Genomic DNA, 15,587 nt, shown 5'->3' on the forward strand with positions numbered 1-15,587 from the left:
ACGCACCGATATTTCCTCGATTCTTTCGTCGATAGGTTGCATGTTGGCTTCGACTTGACGTTCCTGGTAATCCAAGGCATAATGACAGGCCTTTTCTTTGTAGTACGTACTGCTTCTAGTTTTTTCATATTGTCTGCATGTGTTATTCGCCAGACTGGGCAAGCATACTCCATAATAGATCTTACCATGCTGTTATAAATTTGGAGTAATTTTGCTTTTGATATTTTTCCCATCCCCTGTACATGCTTTATATCTCTTATTACAGTCATTATACATACATCGCATTGTTTGTTCTTTTCTGCATTATGTTGATGTGGGTGTCAAATTTTAATTTCTCATCCAGAGTTACACCGAGTAGTTTTGGTGTTGGACTGTATTTAAATTTGAAGGAGTTTACGATTAATGTTTTTTTGCTCTGCATCTGTGATGTCTTTTGAGAAAAGGCAAACTTGACATTTCCCAGGTTAACATTAATTCTCCATTGTTGTGTCCACTTTAAATAGTACTGGTTGTCCGTATTCTAAACTCCTAAAGCAAATTCAACATCTGCCAGAACGCACACAGTGCTACTTCTGCTGTTTACTCATGTTACTTGCTTCACGGTCAAATTCCAGTTGAGGTTGAACTTCATAAGCATATGCTTATTATTTTTCAGATATCACATTAGTAGCCATGGGTCACGGTCGAGCGTGAGTTTACTATCAGACAATTGGCCGTAATGCCCCGTGATTCAGATAGTTGGTCTTTGAAAACTGTTGATTTAACAGAACAGTATGGTTTACAATCACCACATGATCTTATTAATGTGCCACCTGGAAAGATTGAATGCATCGAAAAAATATTATAAGAAAAGACTTCTCTTATACTGAAACGATTTACTTGCAAAACACTTATCAGAAGTAAAATCTAAAACATCTCTAATATTAATAAAATCAGTAAGTACAACACTAATCTCTCATGATTCCATATGAATGATTTCAAATACAACAATAATATAATATATACATATATGCATACATACATTGAGATTGAGCTACTATATTTAAGCGACATTACACTGTTTGATGGTGCGCCTGACAGAGGCGGAACTTACAGATTAGGTAACAGGTAACTGCTCATATTCGTTTCCTTTCCCTTGCATTCGAGTCTCCGAATTGATGAAACAACCGATTGTAAATATTGTCAAACAGATCATGTCAGTAGATGCATCCTCGCCATGCTACAAGAAAAGAAAGACAGGGAGCATAATCGAAGAAATTAATCCCAAAATATCTTGTTTGAAAGAAACTGAGCTTGACATACTTGGACTTTTATACGAAAAAGAACATGTCAGTGGCTTAGAAGTTCTTTTGAACAAAACATTATGTTATGATTCAAAAATACCCAAGCATTCTTCAAAAATCCAACCTCTTGCTAGAGTTTTGGATTATTTTTTAGATTTTGACGCAAGTGAATACCAAGAAGCAGTTGATGAAGGTACTGACAGGGTAACACGGTTTAAGGAAGATGTAAACAATATAAAACTGTCACTTACAAAAGCAAAAGAGGCTACTTTTGAGACAGTTAGACATCTCCTTCTAGATGACATTTCAAGAGATGAAGACTATCTAAGAGGGTAATAAGATTTACACTTTTCTAACATGTCTAAGAACATGTTGAATATTTCACGGGTTCTCACTTTATATGGCAAGTCCAAGAGTCCTGGACTCATCAAAATCTGTCTGGACTCATCATTTCCAAAAACTGGTGAGTCCACAGATGCATCAAGATTGAAATATTTTGTATAAACTGAACACAGTTAAACACAAATATCATCATTTTATAGCTTTAGTTTAAAAGAAATCTGAATTTCATTGCTGTAGTCTAGGCTATGGAGACTAAAATATTACATTACATTGCAATAAGTTATCTTCTTCTTGCTGTTGGACTCACCATGGCCAAAAATGACGAGTCCCTGGACTCGCCTTCAAAAATCCTTATCCAGAACGTGAACCCTGTCAGAAACTTTCAGAAATTTTTATCTATTGACATGTGATGATGATAGATCACATGTACATCATGATTCTTATTCTCCCCTCTCACTTTCGCACCACACAAGTTGGAACCCTGTCAAAAGGTTTTGTGTTGAATACCTTTTTAATAGTGCTTTATTTCCTAAACTGCTATATATTAAAGAAAAAAATATTTCGGGTCCTTTTACAAATTACAGCTGACTATGTGGTATGGGCTTTGCAAATTGTTGAAGGCTGTACGGTGACCTATATAGTTGTTAATTTCTGGTATCTTGTGGAGTTTTCTCAATCATGTCAATGGTAATTATCCACATCCTCTTTTTAACACGTTTTAAGTTATTTTTTTAATTGTTATAAAATAATGTACATGTAGGATTCTAAAAATATAAACCAGAGTGAATTTATTGACAAAATGAATATTGAATAGTGTCATGATGGTCAAAGACTAGGTCATTTGAGACTTGTAAAAGAAAGGAAGATAATTCCAAACCACAATCATGCAAACTTACCACAAGCTGTAACAGTGTTATAAATAATTATCTTTCACTTTTAAAATCTTCATTGATTTAATTTAAATCCTACCAAGCTATTCATCTACATACATGTACAGTACTTGTATTTTACTTGAAACAAAACACATATAAAAATACCAATAGTTTGCTTTGTAAATTATACCAACATGACCTACATTTTGTACATGACCTATAAACATATAAACAGTAATCTTTGATATATGTAAATGCCAATTTTAAATTTAAGACATGCATATCTAAGAACTTGGTTCTTTTACTTACAAATGTATCTACTAGTATTACTGTAAGTATTTGTGTGTGTTTTCTTGCAGTATGTTCCAAGCTATTAAATGGAATGGTATCTATGGATTTGGTGAAAAATTAATCTATTTTATGCTTGAAAACCGGAAAGGAACTTCAAATGATATGGTATGCAGACAGCTATTCAGGGACTTCCTTGTTATGTGTGGATTGAACTTAATGTAAGTATGACTGAATGCAAGGAGATATGTCATGTACTGGTGAATCATGCATTCAAAGCTTTGACAGACACAAGTCAGAATTTACTTCACTTTTTAGATAATTTTGGTCTCAAATGGAAGTGGCTGCATATATCTTCACTCTCAATGTTTATACATGTATATATTTTGTATTATTATTAAATACAACATATATTAAACATGTTAAATATGAGGAAGGAACACAAGTGCAGCAACTTCCATTTTAGACCAAAAACTTCTTTAAATTAGCACATGAAGATATCAGTATTTTTGCATGAAATAATAATGCTAGAAGAGGGACAAAAGATACAAGAGGGACAGTCAAACTCCCAAATCGAAAACAAACTGACAACGCCATGGCCAAAAATGAAAAGGACGAACAGACAAACAATTATAGTACACATGACACACATAGAAAACTTAAGAAACTGATATTGATGCATGTCCATTGTATTGTCAACAACAGACCATATTTATGTAACAAAAGCATGTTACTTTTCAATGAATAACTAAAAGTTAACAATTTTAACAACTTTGTAAAAATTCTATAGTTAAGGGTAAAAAAGGGGTCTTACTGGCCTACACCTTTTACTGTGTACCAGGTACCTCTTATAATCTTTCTATACTTATAAAAGTATTCAACCTTGTATAAAATGTAAGCTAATTTTAGCATCCATATTATATTATATATACATAATAGTCTTTTATTGAATATGTACTGTATAGAACTATTAATTGACTTACTTATGTTTAAAGGCCAGTAGTTTGGATAAAAAGAGGCTTGACAGGATATTCTTTGTGTGTTAAAGACACATTTGTGGTTTTTAGCTGTTTTCTGCTCTTTCAGCTCTTTCACCCTTTCCCCATTTCCATTTTCAATTTTATGTATTTTATATATCAATTGTTTTACAGAAGATTTTTCTAGGACAATTGGAGATCTTTTCAGACTTAAGTCTGTGGCATTATACAGTCAGGGGCATTACTTAAACAAGTTATTTTTTTTAATTACTTATATAAGTAATTTTTTATTTTAAAAATAATAAAATAACTTAATAGACATGATAGAGTTATTTTAATTTTCAATACAAACATAGACTAAATGTAGTTTTTTATCATAAAATAAAGAATTTATCAGATTTGAGAGGAGTATAGAGATAAAGGGTTACTTTGAAAATAATGACAAAAATATTACTTGAATAAGTTATTTTAAACATTTTTGAAAAAAATAGCAATTACACTTATCTAAGGCACATATGTAATTGATGTAGGTTACAAATTATAAATAACTTCAGGTCTTAATTAATTCACAAGTATCTATCTATTTATATCAGTCTACCTTTAAGATTTTAGAGAAAAATGATAATTTAATAGTCCCAAGAGACCAATCTTTGACCCAGAAGTGTGGTATGAAAGATAAGTGTGTCGGAAAATTAATTAGTGTTTCTGAAGAATTAGTGTTTATATATCAAGGGAAAAATAACCAGATAACTGTGAAAATTATTTAAAGCTTGTAAAATCTGTATTCTTGGACACCTACATGTATAAAAATAATATTCAGAAAAATAACTTATATAAGTTATATTTAAATTAGCCTCGTTTTCAACATTACTTGTATAGGTAATTTTAATTGTTACTTGTTTAAGTAATATGCCCCTGACTGTTATAAAAAAAAATCTTAAAAAGACAAACATTATTGTCAGTCTTAAAATCACTACATATAAAACTGCATTTGATTTAAGGGCATACGATACATTTACAGGGGAGGTAGTGATGTTGCTAACGTATAATGTTTTTTTGCAACGTCAAACTGTGACATATCGGGAAAAGATGCATTTTTCGACTGATTTTTATCACTCTAACTGATTTGATTTGAAAACGAGTATATGGACCGCTATTTTTTAGAATGACATTTTGTTTCATTTTGCATTGAGATTATGTGAACCAAATTTTATAAAACTGTAAATAGTGCCATTTTTTTAATGTTGATAAATATACAGCAAAAAAATATGTGTTTTTCTCAATTTATGACCATTTGATAAATATGAGTTATTTCTGAATAAAAAATGCATAAATAGTTAGGATACTTATAAAATACAGAAATTACAAATTATTTCACAAAAAAACATTTTGTGTTTATCTTTTAAAACAAAAAAGTAAATGGCTTTTTAGCTCACCTGGCCCGAAGGGCCAAGTGAGCTTTTCTCATCACTTGGCATCCGTCGTCCGTCGTCGTCGTCTGTCGTCGTTAACTTTTACAAAAATCTTCTCCTCTGAAACTACTGGGCCAAATCAAACCAAACTTGGCCACAATCATCATTGGGGTATCTAGTTTAAAAAATGTGTGGCGTGACCCGGTCAACCAACCAAGATGGCCACCACAGCTAAAAATAGAACATAGGGGTAAAATGCAGTTTTTGGCTTATAACTCAAAAACCAAAGCATTTAGAGCAAATCTGACATGGGGGTAAAAATGTTTATCAGGTCAAGATCTATCTGCCCTGAAATTTTCAGATGAATCGGTCAATCGGTTGTTGGGTTGCTGCCCCTGAATTGGTAATTTTGAAGAAATTTTGCTGTTTTTGGTTATTATCTTGAATATTATTATAGTTAGAGATAAACTGTAAACAACAATAATGTTCAGCAAAGTAAGATCTACAAATAAGTCAACATGACCAAAATGGTCAGTTGACCCGTTTAGGAGTTATTGCCCTTTATAGTCAATTTTTAACCATTTTTCGTTAATTAAAGTAATCTTTTACAAAAATCTTCTCCTCTGAAACTACTTGGCCAAATTAATCCAAACTTGGCCACAATCATCTTTGGGGTATCTAGTTTAAAAAATGTGTGGCGTGACCTGGTCAACCAACCAAGATGGCCGCCACGTCTAAAAATAGAACAAAGGGGTAAAATGCAGTTTTTGGCTTATAACTCAAAAACCAAAGCATTTTGAGGAAATCTGACATGGGGGTAAAAATGTTTATCAGGTCAAGATCTATTTGGTCTAAAATTTTCAGATGAATCGGTCAATCGGTTGTTGGGTTGCTGCCCCTGAATTGGTAATTTTGAGTAAATTTTGCTGTTTTTGGTTATTATCTTGAATATTATTATAGATAGAGATAAACTGTAAACAGCAATAATGTTCAGCAAAGTAAGATCTACAAATAAGTCAACATGACCAAAATGGTCAGTTGACCCGCTTAGGAGTTATTGCCCTTTATAGTTAATTTTTAACCATTTTTCGTAAATTAAAGTAATCTTTTACAAAAATCTTCTCCTCTGAAACTACTTGGCCAAATTAATCCAAACTTCGCCACAATCATCTTTGGGGTATCTAGTTTAAAAAATGTGTGGCGTGACCTGGTCAACCAACCAAGATGGCCGCCACCGCTAAAAATAGAAAATAGGGGTAAAATGCGGTTTTTGGCTTATAACTCAAAAACCAAAGCATTTTGAGGAAATCTGACTGGAATAAAAATGTTTATCAGGTCAAGAACTATCTGCCCTGAAATTTTCAGATGAATCGGTCAATCGATTGTTGGGTTGCTGCCCCTGAAATGGTAATTTTGAGGAAATTTTGCTGTTTTTGGTTATTATCTTGAATATTATTATAGATAGAGATAAATTGTAAACAGCAATAATGTTCAGCAAAGTAAGATCTACAAATAAGTCAACATGACCAAAATGGTCAGTTGACCCGTTTAGGAGTTATTGCCCTTTATAGTCAATTTTTAACCATTTTTCGTTAATTAAAGTAATCTTTTACAAAAATCTTCTCCTCTGAAACTACTTGGCCAAATTAATCCAAACTTGGCCACAATCATCTTTGGGGTATCTAGTTTAAAAAATGTGTGGCGTGACCTGGTCAACCAACCAAGATGGCCGCCACGTCTAAAAATAGAACAAAGGGGTAAAATGCAGTTTTTGGCTTATAACTCAAAAACCAAAGCATTTTGAGGAAATCTGACACAGGATAAAAATGTTTATCAGGTCAAGATCTATCTGCCCATAAATTTTCAGATGAATAGGTCAATCGGTTGTTGGGTTGCTGCCCCTGAATTGGTAATTTTGAGGAAATTTTGCTGTTTTTGGTTATTATCTTGAATATTATTATAGATAGAGATAAACTGTAAACGGCAATAATGTTCAGCAAAGCAAGATCTACAAATAAGTCAACATGACCAAAATGGTCAGTTGACCCGTTTAGGAGTTATTTAAGAAATAATTCATGGGGGCTTGAATATATCGTGATTTTACCACGGGTTGGCCCTTTATGACAAATATTTTACCCTGAGCGATAGCGAGGGGTAAAATATCGGCATAAAGGGACAACCCGTGGTAAAATCTAGATATATTCAAGCCCCCATGAATTATTTCGATTCTAATAAGACAAATACGGCAATTCTTTTGGATCGAAGCGCTCTAGGTGTAGGCAAATATTTGCTGTTCCCATAAATTAACGCACTTTTAGGTTGGCGTAAACAACGGAGCAAACAGAATTAGTGACATGCTCAAACTATTTACAATAACATATTCAGATGTATTGGGATGAATTTTAATGATATTTTTTTGTGTATATCTTCTATGTATATAAAAAAGGGCTTATACCACATTTTAGCATTGTTTGTTAACGTTTCCTTGTTGTGATGATTTTCGGTATCAGCAGCGTGTATTTTCCCGTAAAATGCTTTAATTATTACGTCATCATTCTATGACGTCGTGTACTTCATTCATAAACAATCATATAACGTGGGAGTACGATCGGAACAGCCAATGCAATATATTCATATTTTACCACTGGTGTGTACTCAAAGCGTTTGAAGGACGTCATGTTAGAATGCCCTTTATAGTCAATTTTTAACCATTTTTCGTAAATTAAAGTAATCTTTTACAAAAATCTTCTCCTCTGAAACTACTTGGCCAAATTAATCCAAACTTCGCCACAATCATCTTTGGGGTATCTAGTTTAAAAAATGTGTGGCGTGACCTGGTCAACCAACCAAGATGGCCGCCACCGCTAAAAATAGAAAATAGGGGTAAAATGCGGTTTTTGGCTTATAACTCAAAAACCAAAGCATTTTGAGGAAATCTGACATGGGGGTAAAAATGTTTATCAGGTCAAGATCTATTTGGTCTAAAATTTTCAGATGAATCGGTCAATCGGTTGTTGGGTTGCTGCCCCTGAATTGGTAATTTTGAGTAAATTTTGCTGTTTTTGGTTATTATCTTGAATATTATTATAGATAGAGATAAATTGTAAACAGCAATAATGTTCAGCAAAGTTAGATCTACAAATTAGTCAACATGACCAAAATGGTCAGTTGACCCCTTTAGGAGTTATTGCCCTTTATAGTCAATCTTTAACCATTTTTCATAAATCTAAGTAATCTTTTACAAAATCTCCACTGAAACTACTAGGCCACAATCATCTTTGGGGTATCTAGTTTGAAAAATGTGTCCGATGACCTGGCCATTCAACCAAGATGGCCGCCATGGCTAAAAATAGAACATAGGGGTAAAATGCAGTTTTTTGCTTATAACTATGAAACCAAAGCATCTAGAGCAAATCTGACAAGAAGTTAAATTGTTAATCAAGTCAATATCTATATGCCCTGAATTTTTCAGATGAATTGGACAACTGGTTGTTGGGTTGCTGCCCTCCAATTGGTAATTTTTAAAGAAATTTTGCCGTTTTTGGTTAAACTGTAAACAGCAATAATGTTCAGCAAAGTAAGATCTACAAATAAGTCAACATGACCTAAATGGTCAATTGACCCCTTAAGGAGTTATTGACCTTTATAGTCAATTTTTAACAATTTTCATTAATTTGGTAAATTTATGTAAATTTTTACCTAATATAGTTCTCTGTTACTAATGGGCAAAGTACATGATAGATATAATTGTAAGAAGCAAAATCGTTCAGTAAAGTAAGAACTTCAAACACATCACCATCACCAAAATACAATTTTGTCATGAATCCATTTGTGTCCTTTGTTTAATATGCACATAGACCAAGGTGAGCGACACAGGCTCTTTAGAGCCTCTAGTTTTGGAGAGGGAAAATACGGCCACAAACATGACAAATCCAATTTTTGAGCAAACACACAAAGTTTTGGACCTCTTTTAACTCAAAAAGTAACACATGAAGGTATATTTTCTATTACATATAAGTTTTAATCAGGCAAAAAATAGCCTATTTTGAAATTTTCAGCAAACTTTAAATACAGAATCGAAACTGTATTGTATGCCCTTAAGGTAAACAAAAATTCAGTTCTTAGTAAAAAATATTTGGTAATAGACAACTTTTGAGTTCGATGCATTTCAGTCAAAAACTTTGGTTTTAGTGAACGTCATTCGTGCATTTAGGGGGGTCGTCACTTCTGTTCCAATGTTGAGCAAGTGGTTGGAAAACTATAAAGCTATATTGCTTGAATTATTCGGCAAATTGAATTCTCATAATTTTCTCCCAGCACTGCAGCCATTAGGGAATTGTGATTAAGTACCTACAGAATGAATATTATATCTAGTTTATCCTGCACAATGACGATCACTAAGATGCTTGATGAACATTTAATATAGTGCAAAGATACAGGTGATCCCCTCTTTCTGGTAAAGGATGTTATAAAGGCAAGCATAACTGATGAGTTTTTTCCGGTGACAGACAAAGTCGAAGATGTTCTTTTAAAACAAGTAAAAAGTCGTTTGGTTATTGAAATAAAATGATATCTTATTTTTACAGGGATGGAGAATCAAAAAATAAAAGTATGAAGATTGGAAAGTCTGTTGTTACTTCTCACCCAGAATTAAGGTGTTGTAGTGACGAGATAACTGAACTAAACATGAAAACTGTGATGTTAGTCGGAGGGGTATGTAGTAAGATAATTTATTTCTCAGGAAGATAAGGATATCATCAATTTGGTTCATGTGGTTTCCTGTAAACGTTATCTTTTTTTCGGGAGGATTATGGTATTATTGTTTGATGTGGTTTCTTGTATATATATCTTTAAGGGGGCTCGCAGGTCTAAATCAACTTTTTTTTCTAATATAGGATTTTCCTATGTTTTTCTATGATTAAACTTTATCTTATACCTAATGGAAATATAAAAAAAAATATGGGGTCACCGTTCATTTAAGCTCACAGTTTGCCTCTGAAAGCAGCATACATTTTTGTTAATGTCCTTTTTTTCTGTTGAACTAATAGGATAAATATTGGTACACATGTAATAGCTAATTGCGTAATAAATAGAACTTGTAATGAAAAAACAAATGTTTAATTTTTGACGATTTTTTTATACCCGCGAGCCTCCTCAATATATATAAAATTTTGTTGACTGAAATGTGTATATGTCCAACTCACTCACTCACTCAGTTCATCTGACCTTAAACTCAGTAACATGCATATGGATCATTGATAATGTTAAGTTTATGTGATACATCAAATTTCAAACTTTCAACATAAATTAAATCATGATAAGTAAGTAAAGCAGGCAAGACATTTCAGTGTGCACACTGTTGATGATAATTTGTTATATACTATTAATGTACATGGCATTCACTTTTTAAATCAAAACAATGAGTATAATAAATTAAAAATTAAATCATAAAGCATTAACGTACAAACCTGCATTTTTCCTATATAAATAAAAGGTTGCTTTATATATTTCAAATTAACAATATAATTATGATAAACAACAATGGTTCATATGTTTTTAGGTGAAACAAAGAAAAGTTGCATTACCAAGTCGTCATGACTTTAAGATAGAAGATCTATATCCATATGATATAATTGGACAACATGGAACCAATCTGTTGCTTGAAATACAAGATTCATGTTTTGAGAAAACTGGAGATGAAGAAGATGGAAGAAGTTTAGTTTTTGGAGCAATGTGTGTTGGTACACAGGTAAAGATAAAACTGAAGTGAACATATATTACTGTAGACTCATTTTTATTAGTGATCAATTTTTTTGGATTTCAATATTTTAAAAGGGAAACCACACGTTTAAATCTTCAAATGTGTAGCACAACTTTTCTATAGACTAATATGCAGACTTTAACAAAATTAAGTACATTTACAGTAATTAAATATCAATTCAAATGAAACATTTCCTCAACTTGCAAAATTAGGTACCCACAGTAATTTACAAATATAACACATTATTTGGAGACATACTCACAGGACAAAATGGACAAAAAGTTATTAGACTCAAAATAAAGACTCTAAACAGTATATAACTCCAATATTTTTGGATACTGTAATTCTGAAATACTGAAATTATTGGGTGAACTAGTACTTCATGTACTTATAGTGATTTTGTCATTTTGAATTAACATGACTAAAATGCGAGTTTAAATAATTATAACCCACTCGCATTTTTCGCAATAACATGAATAATAAAAACATCGCAGTATTTCTGAATTTATAGTATTCTATGATCTTTTCCTCTTGATGACCAAAACTAAACATATTTTTTTGGTACACAAACATTCCTTCCTATTTTTGTCCATATATAGGAATTAAAAGAGACTATCATCTCCCTTGGACATCTTTGTTGATGGTAATAACCACCTATAAAAGAAAGAATATTATGTAACATTTTAATCAAAATATCACATATTGTGTTACTGTAAATTCAGAAATTATTGTGTACATTAATTATTGCAATTTTGTCATTTTGATTTTTGCGTTATTGAAAATAATCCTGTTTTTTAATTCTTATGAATCATTCCTAATTTCAAAATGCAAGTTTAGATTATTGCGTTTAGGCACACCAATTTGATTTCTTGTTCTACGGATTTGGGATGAGCAGGCAATTTGAAAATTTTAATAAAAAAATATTTAATTTGCAAATTTTTTAAGCGAAGCTTGAAAAGTAGAGGCGAGCGATTATAATTTTTTTTGTAAACATAAAATAGTAGGTTTTGACAATATTAAAACTTGATTTATCACTTGTACTTTGACATTTCTTTAATTTCTGATTTATTGTTTCCCTATTCACCAAGAAATAATTAAATCTGGTCTATGTATGACAATGAGACAATTCTCCATCCAAGTCATATTCAGTTTGGGGGCAACCCTTTATGATATAAATTTATCCCTTTTACATGTTTTATGAGGGATCAATATAAGTTATAACATATTTGTTTGTACATTAGGGCTCATATTTTCTCAAAGAACTATATATCTATCTGGTATTAAATAGTCATAACAGGTCCAAGAATTTTTGTAATATTCCTGCACTTTAACCATGTTAACAGATTTACTTTAAATTTTTTAACAGTTTAATAATTATTCAAAATAAGTGGATCCCTCTTTTAGAAAAAGTTGTTTAAAATATGATGTAACTCTCCTCTTTTTGAGTACAAAATTCTAAGTTTTGAAAGGTTTTGTATATAAGAACTAAACAAATCCTTGGTCATGTTGGTATTTCTATTTTCTTTTCTACATCAGTAAAATGACCCCTTGTCTTAGGGTGGGTTGTTCTCAACCTGATAATAGCAAACACAGGTCAAAGTACAGCCTTTTACACAGGGCTTTGATACAGACCAAACAATAAGCTAAAAAGGACCCCAAAATTATTAGCATACACAATTCGAACAGGAAAACCAACGATCTAATTTATATATCCGAATGGGAAAATACCAATGAACAACATCAACAAACGATGCTGAACGACAGGCCCCAGGGGCGGATTTAGGCGGGGGCGTGGCGGGCGTGCGCCCCCCCTAAAATTTGCAAAGTCTGGGTTGTCTTCAACTTGTTTCAGTATCAGAAGAGACCATTCCTTCTTAACATTCAAAGTATATAAAACAGTCCGTATACCCCACGTGGTATACCCAGGGACTTTCTATACTAAGTAACTTAGTATTAACAGAAATGATCAATCAACGTGTTTACTAATCAACTGATCTACGATTTATTCAAGTTCTATAAATATTATATACTTCAAAGGAAGGTGTCTGACTGAAAAATTAAAAAAAAAATGTTTTAGCAGTTAAAGTACAAAAAATTGTAACATTGTATTTGCCGTTTTTATGATCAATTTCTTTGATAATCGAAGTGCCGAATTATGTATACCGTATAACATGAATGGCCGGGATCCCCACAACATAATAAATAACTTCGTACATGCATCTCATTCTGATTATAGTGGTTTATGGCGAACACAGTATATATATAAAGTCTGGGAAGACCTCCGAAAATCCAAAATGTAAAAACATATTATGACAGGACAATTGAAAATCACCGCGAAAAGTGGAAATTTTCGTTTGCAAAATCTAATTCTAGTATCTAGTATTGGTCACGTGAGCTGATGTGATCTGTCTTGTCTCACTTTGCTTCCGTCGATCCGCCGTCTATCTGTCAACTCTTTACATTTCCATCGTCCTAACCAAGTTTGCCGAGGATCGTGTTATGGAGGGTTAAAGTAATTCTTAAGTTAACCGGTTTCATTTCACATAATTGAAACCATGTTGAATGGATAAGACACATTGACGATCTGCAAACAAGGGCTTCTTATTTTTGTAATGTTTCTGTTTGTCTGCTTTATAAACTCTGTCATAGATATGCAGAATGGATCTCTTACATGTAGTGCGTAAGTTATTGGTGTTAGGAGATTGTTGAAGATTTTTCAAGTTTGTAGGAGACCTTTCCATCATAACTGAGAGGTTTTTTTTCGCGAAACAGGAACATCATATTGTTTTACATCTGTCCGTCCATGACATTAGTGATTGTAGAGTGTTGTCAGGTTGTATTTAGGTGGTTATTACTTGAAACTTTAATTTCTTGCTGACTGTACCTCACAATAGTCCGAACCCCATTGCACCTCTTTAGAAGAATATTTCATAAAAAATAACCTCAAAATTTTTTGAAAATAAACATTGCGCCCCCCTAATCTGAAATCCTGGATCAGCCCCTGGGCCCCTGAATCAATCAGGACAGGTGCATAAACATGCAGCGGCTTTGGATAGTTTTGTTTCGCCAGCATACAATATAATTGCAGTTGAAGGCAATTCCTTTAGAAGTTCTTTGTACTTTATTCTAACAACGAACATTTGTTGACAGGGAATATAAGTAAGGGGGAAAGAAACCATTTTTTTGTTCTTCAAAGGTATTTCCGCTGTTCTAAATTTATATCGGAGCACTCCTGCTTTAGATAAATAGGTTTCATGCTAAAACAAATATTCTCACAGATATTTACACAGTGTGATGGTGTGCTTTTATGTTTAAAATCATTATATACAGGTTAGACTGTGATTTTAAAAATACATGTTGATATCTTTTTAGAATATAAAAAAAAAAAACAGGTGCGGGAAATTGACAAGATAACATTTCTGGATGCGGGAAGCGGGAATTTAAAAAAAATAAAAAAATTCTGTTTTGAAAAAAATAGTTGTAGGCGTGTCCGAACAAGGAATCAAATTGGTGTGGCCTTATAATAGTTATCAAAGGTACCTGGATTTTAAATTAGTACGCCAGAAGTGCGTTTCCTCTACCAAAGACTCATCAGTGACGCTCATCAAAATATTTATATATACAAGTACATGTACAAAGTTATAAAGAGCATTGTGCATCCAATATTCCAAAAAGTTGTGCCAAATACGGCTAAGGTAATCTATGTCTGGGATAAGAAAATCCTTAGTTTTTCGAAAAATTCAAATATTTGTAAACAGGAAATTTGACCAAATTATTGATATTCATGTCAACACCATGTGTTAACTACTGGTCTGGTGATTCTCTCGGGGACAAAACGTCCACAAGCAATGGCATTGACCCAGTGGTGAAAATAGTTATCAAATGTACAAGGATTTTAGTTTCATCTACACAAGACTCATCACCGGCATTTTTCACAATTATAAAAACATTGCAATTATTTCTAAATTAAGAGTATATGTTTATGAAGTAATTACTACTGAAGAGTTCAGTTCATGTGTAACTACTAAAGTGATGTTTATATATGACTATGATTATTTTGTAGGTTATATTTACTGCCCTTGACATGAGCAAAAGTCACATAGATGCTGTAAAACAATTGGAGGGAGAAGACCTTGATGTTCTTGGTGTTATTGAAACCTCTTGTATATTCTACACTAGACCGTATAACATATTGAAAGCAGCAGACAGATCTGAAATGTACGAGCCATTACTACGGTTAGCATGTTATCAACATCAAATCACATGATAGTCACATGACTCTATACATTGACTGAGATTTGGACATATAATAGTCATGAAGGGATAATATGACTGTTTGTACTTTACTGAGATTTCCAACATTAAAAGTCATGAAGGGATAATATGACTGTCTGTACCTTGCTGGAAATTTTTGACACATTAAAATCATGAAGAGTGTCCTCTTAGCTGTAACAGCTTAAGGCAATAGTAAGAAAGGACATCAGCTTGAATGAACTTTTAATGAACTCTGATTAAAAAGAAGATCAAATGTTGTTAATTTTTACAGAAGTAACACTTTAAAAGCCTAAGTTCTAAATATCATTTTTTGTCCTCGAGAAAAGATTATTTATTATTTGTAGACTAGAACATATAAAAATTTAAGAGCATCGACA

General features: G+C 32.5%; 1 protein-coding gene across 1 annotated transcript; it reads left to right on the forward strand.

The window, feature by feature from the left end:
- Nucleotides 1–1,151: 1,151 nt before the first annotated feature.
- LOC134700600 (uncharacterized) lies at nt 1,152–15,202 on the forward strand. Its single transcript, XM_063561976.1, has 5 exons — nt 1,152–1,615; nt 2,857–3,006; nt 9,761–9,887; nt 10,735–10,923; nt 14,999–15,202. Exons 1-5 carry the CDS (start codon nt 1,158–1,160, stop codon nt 15,200–15,202), a joined length of 1,128 nt encoding a protein of 375 aa, XP_063418046.1. The 5' UTR covers nt 1,152–1,157.
- The last annotated feature ends 385 nt before the right edge of the window (nt 15,203–15,587 follow it).

This window comes from Mytilus trossulus, unplaced genomic scaffold (genome assembly GCF_036588685.1).
Source record: "Mytilus trossulus isolate FHL-02 unplaced genomic scaffold, PNRI_Mtr1.1.1.hap1 h1tg000164l___fragment_2___debris__unscaffolded, whole genome shotgun sequence".
NCBI lineage: Eukaryota > Metazoa > Mollusca > Bivalvia > Mytilida > Mytilidae > Mytilus > Mytilus trossulus.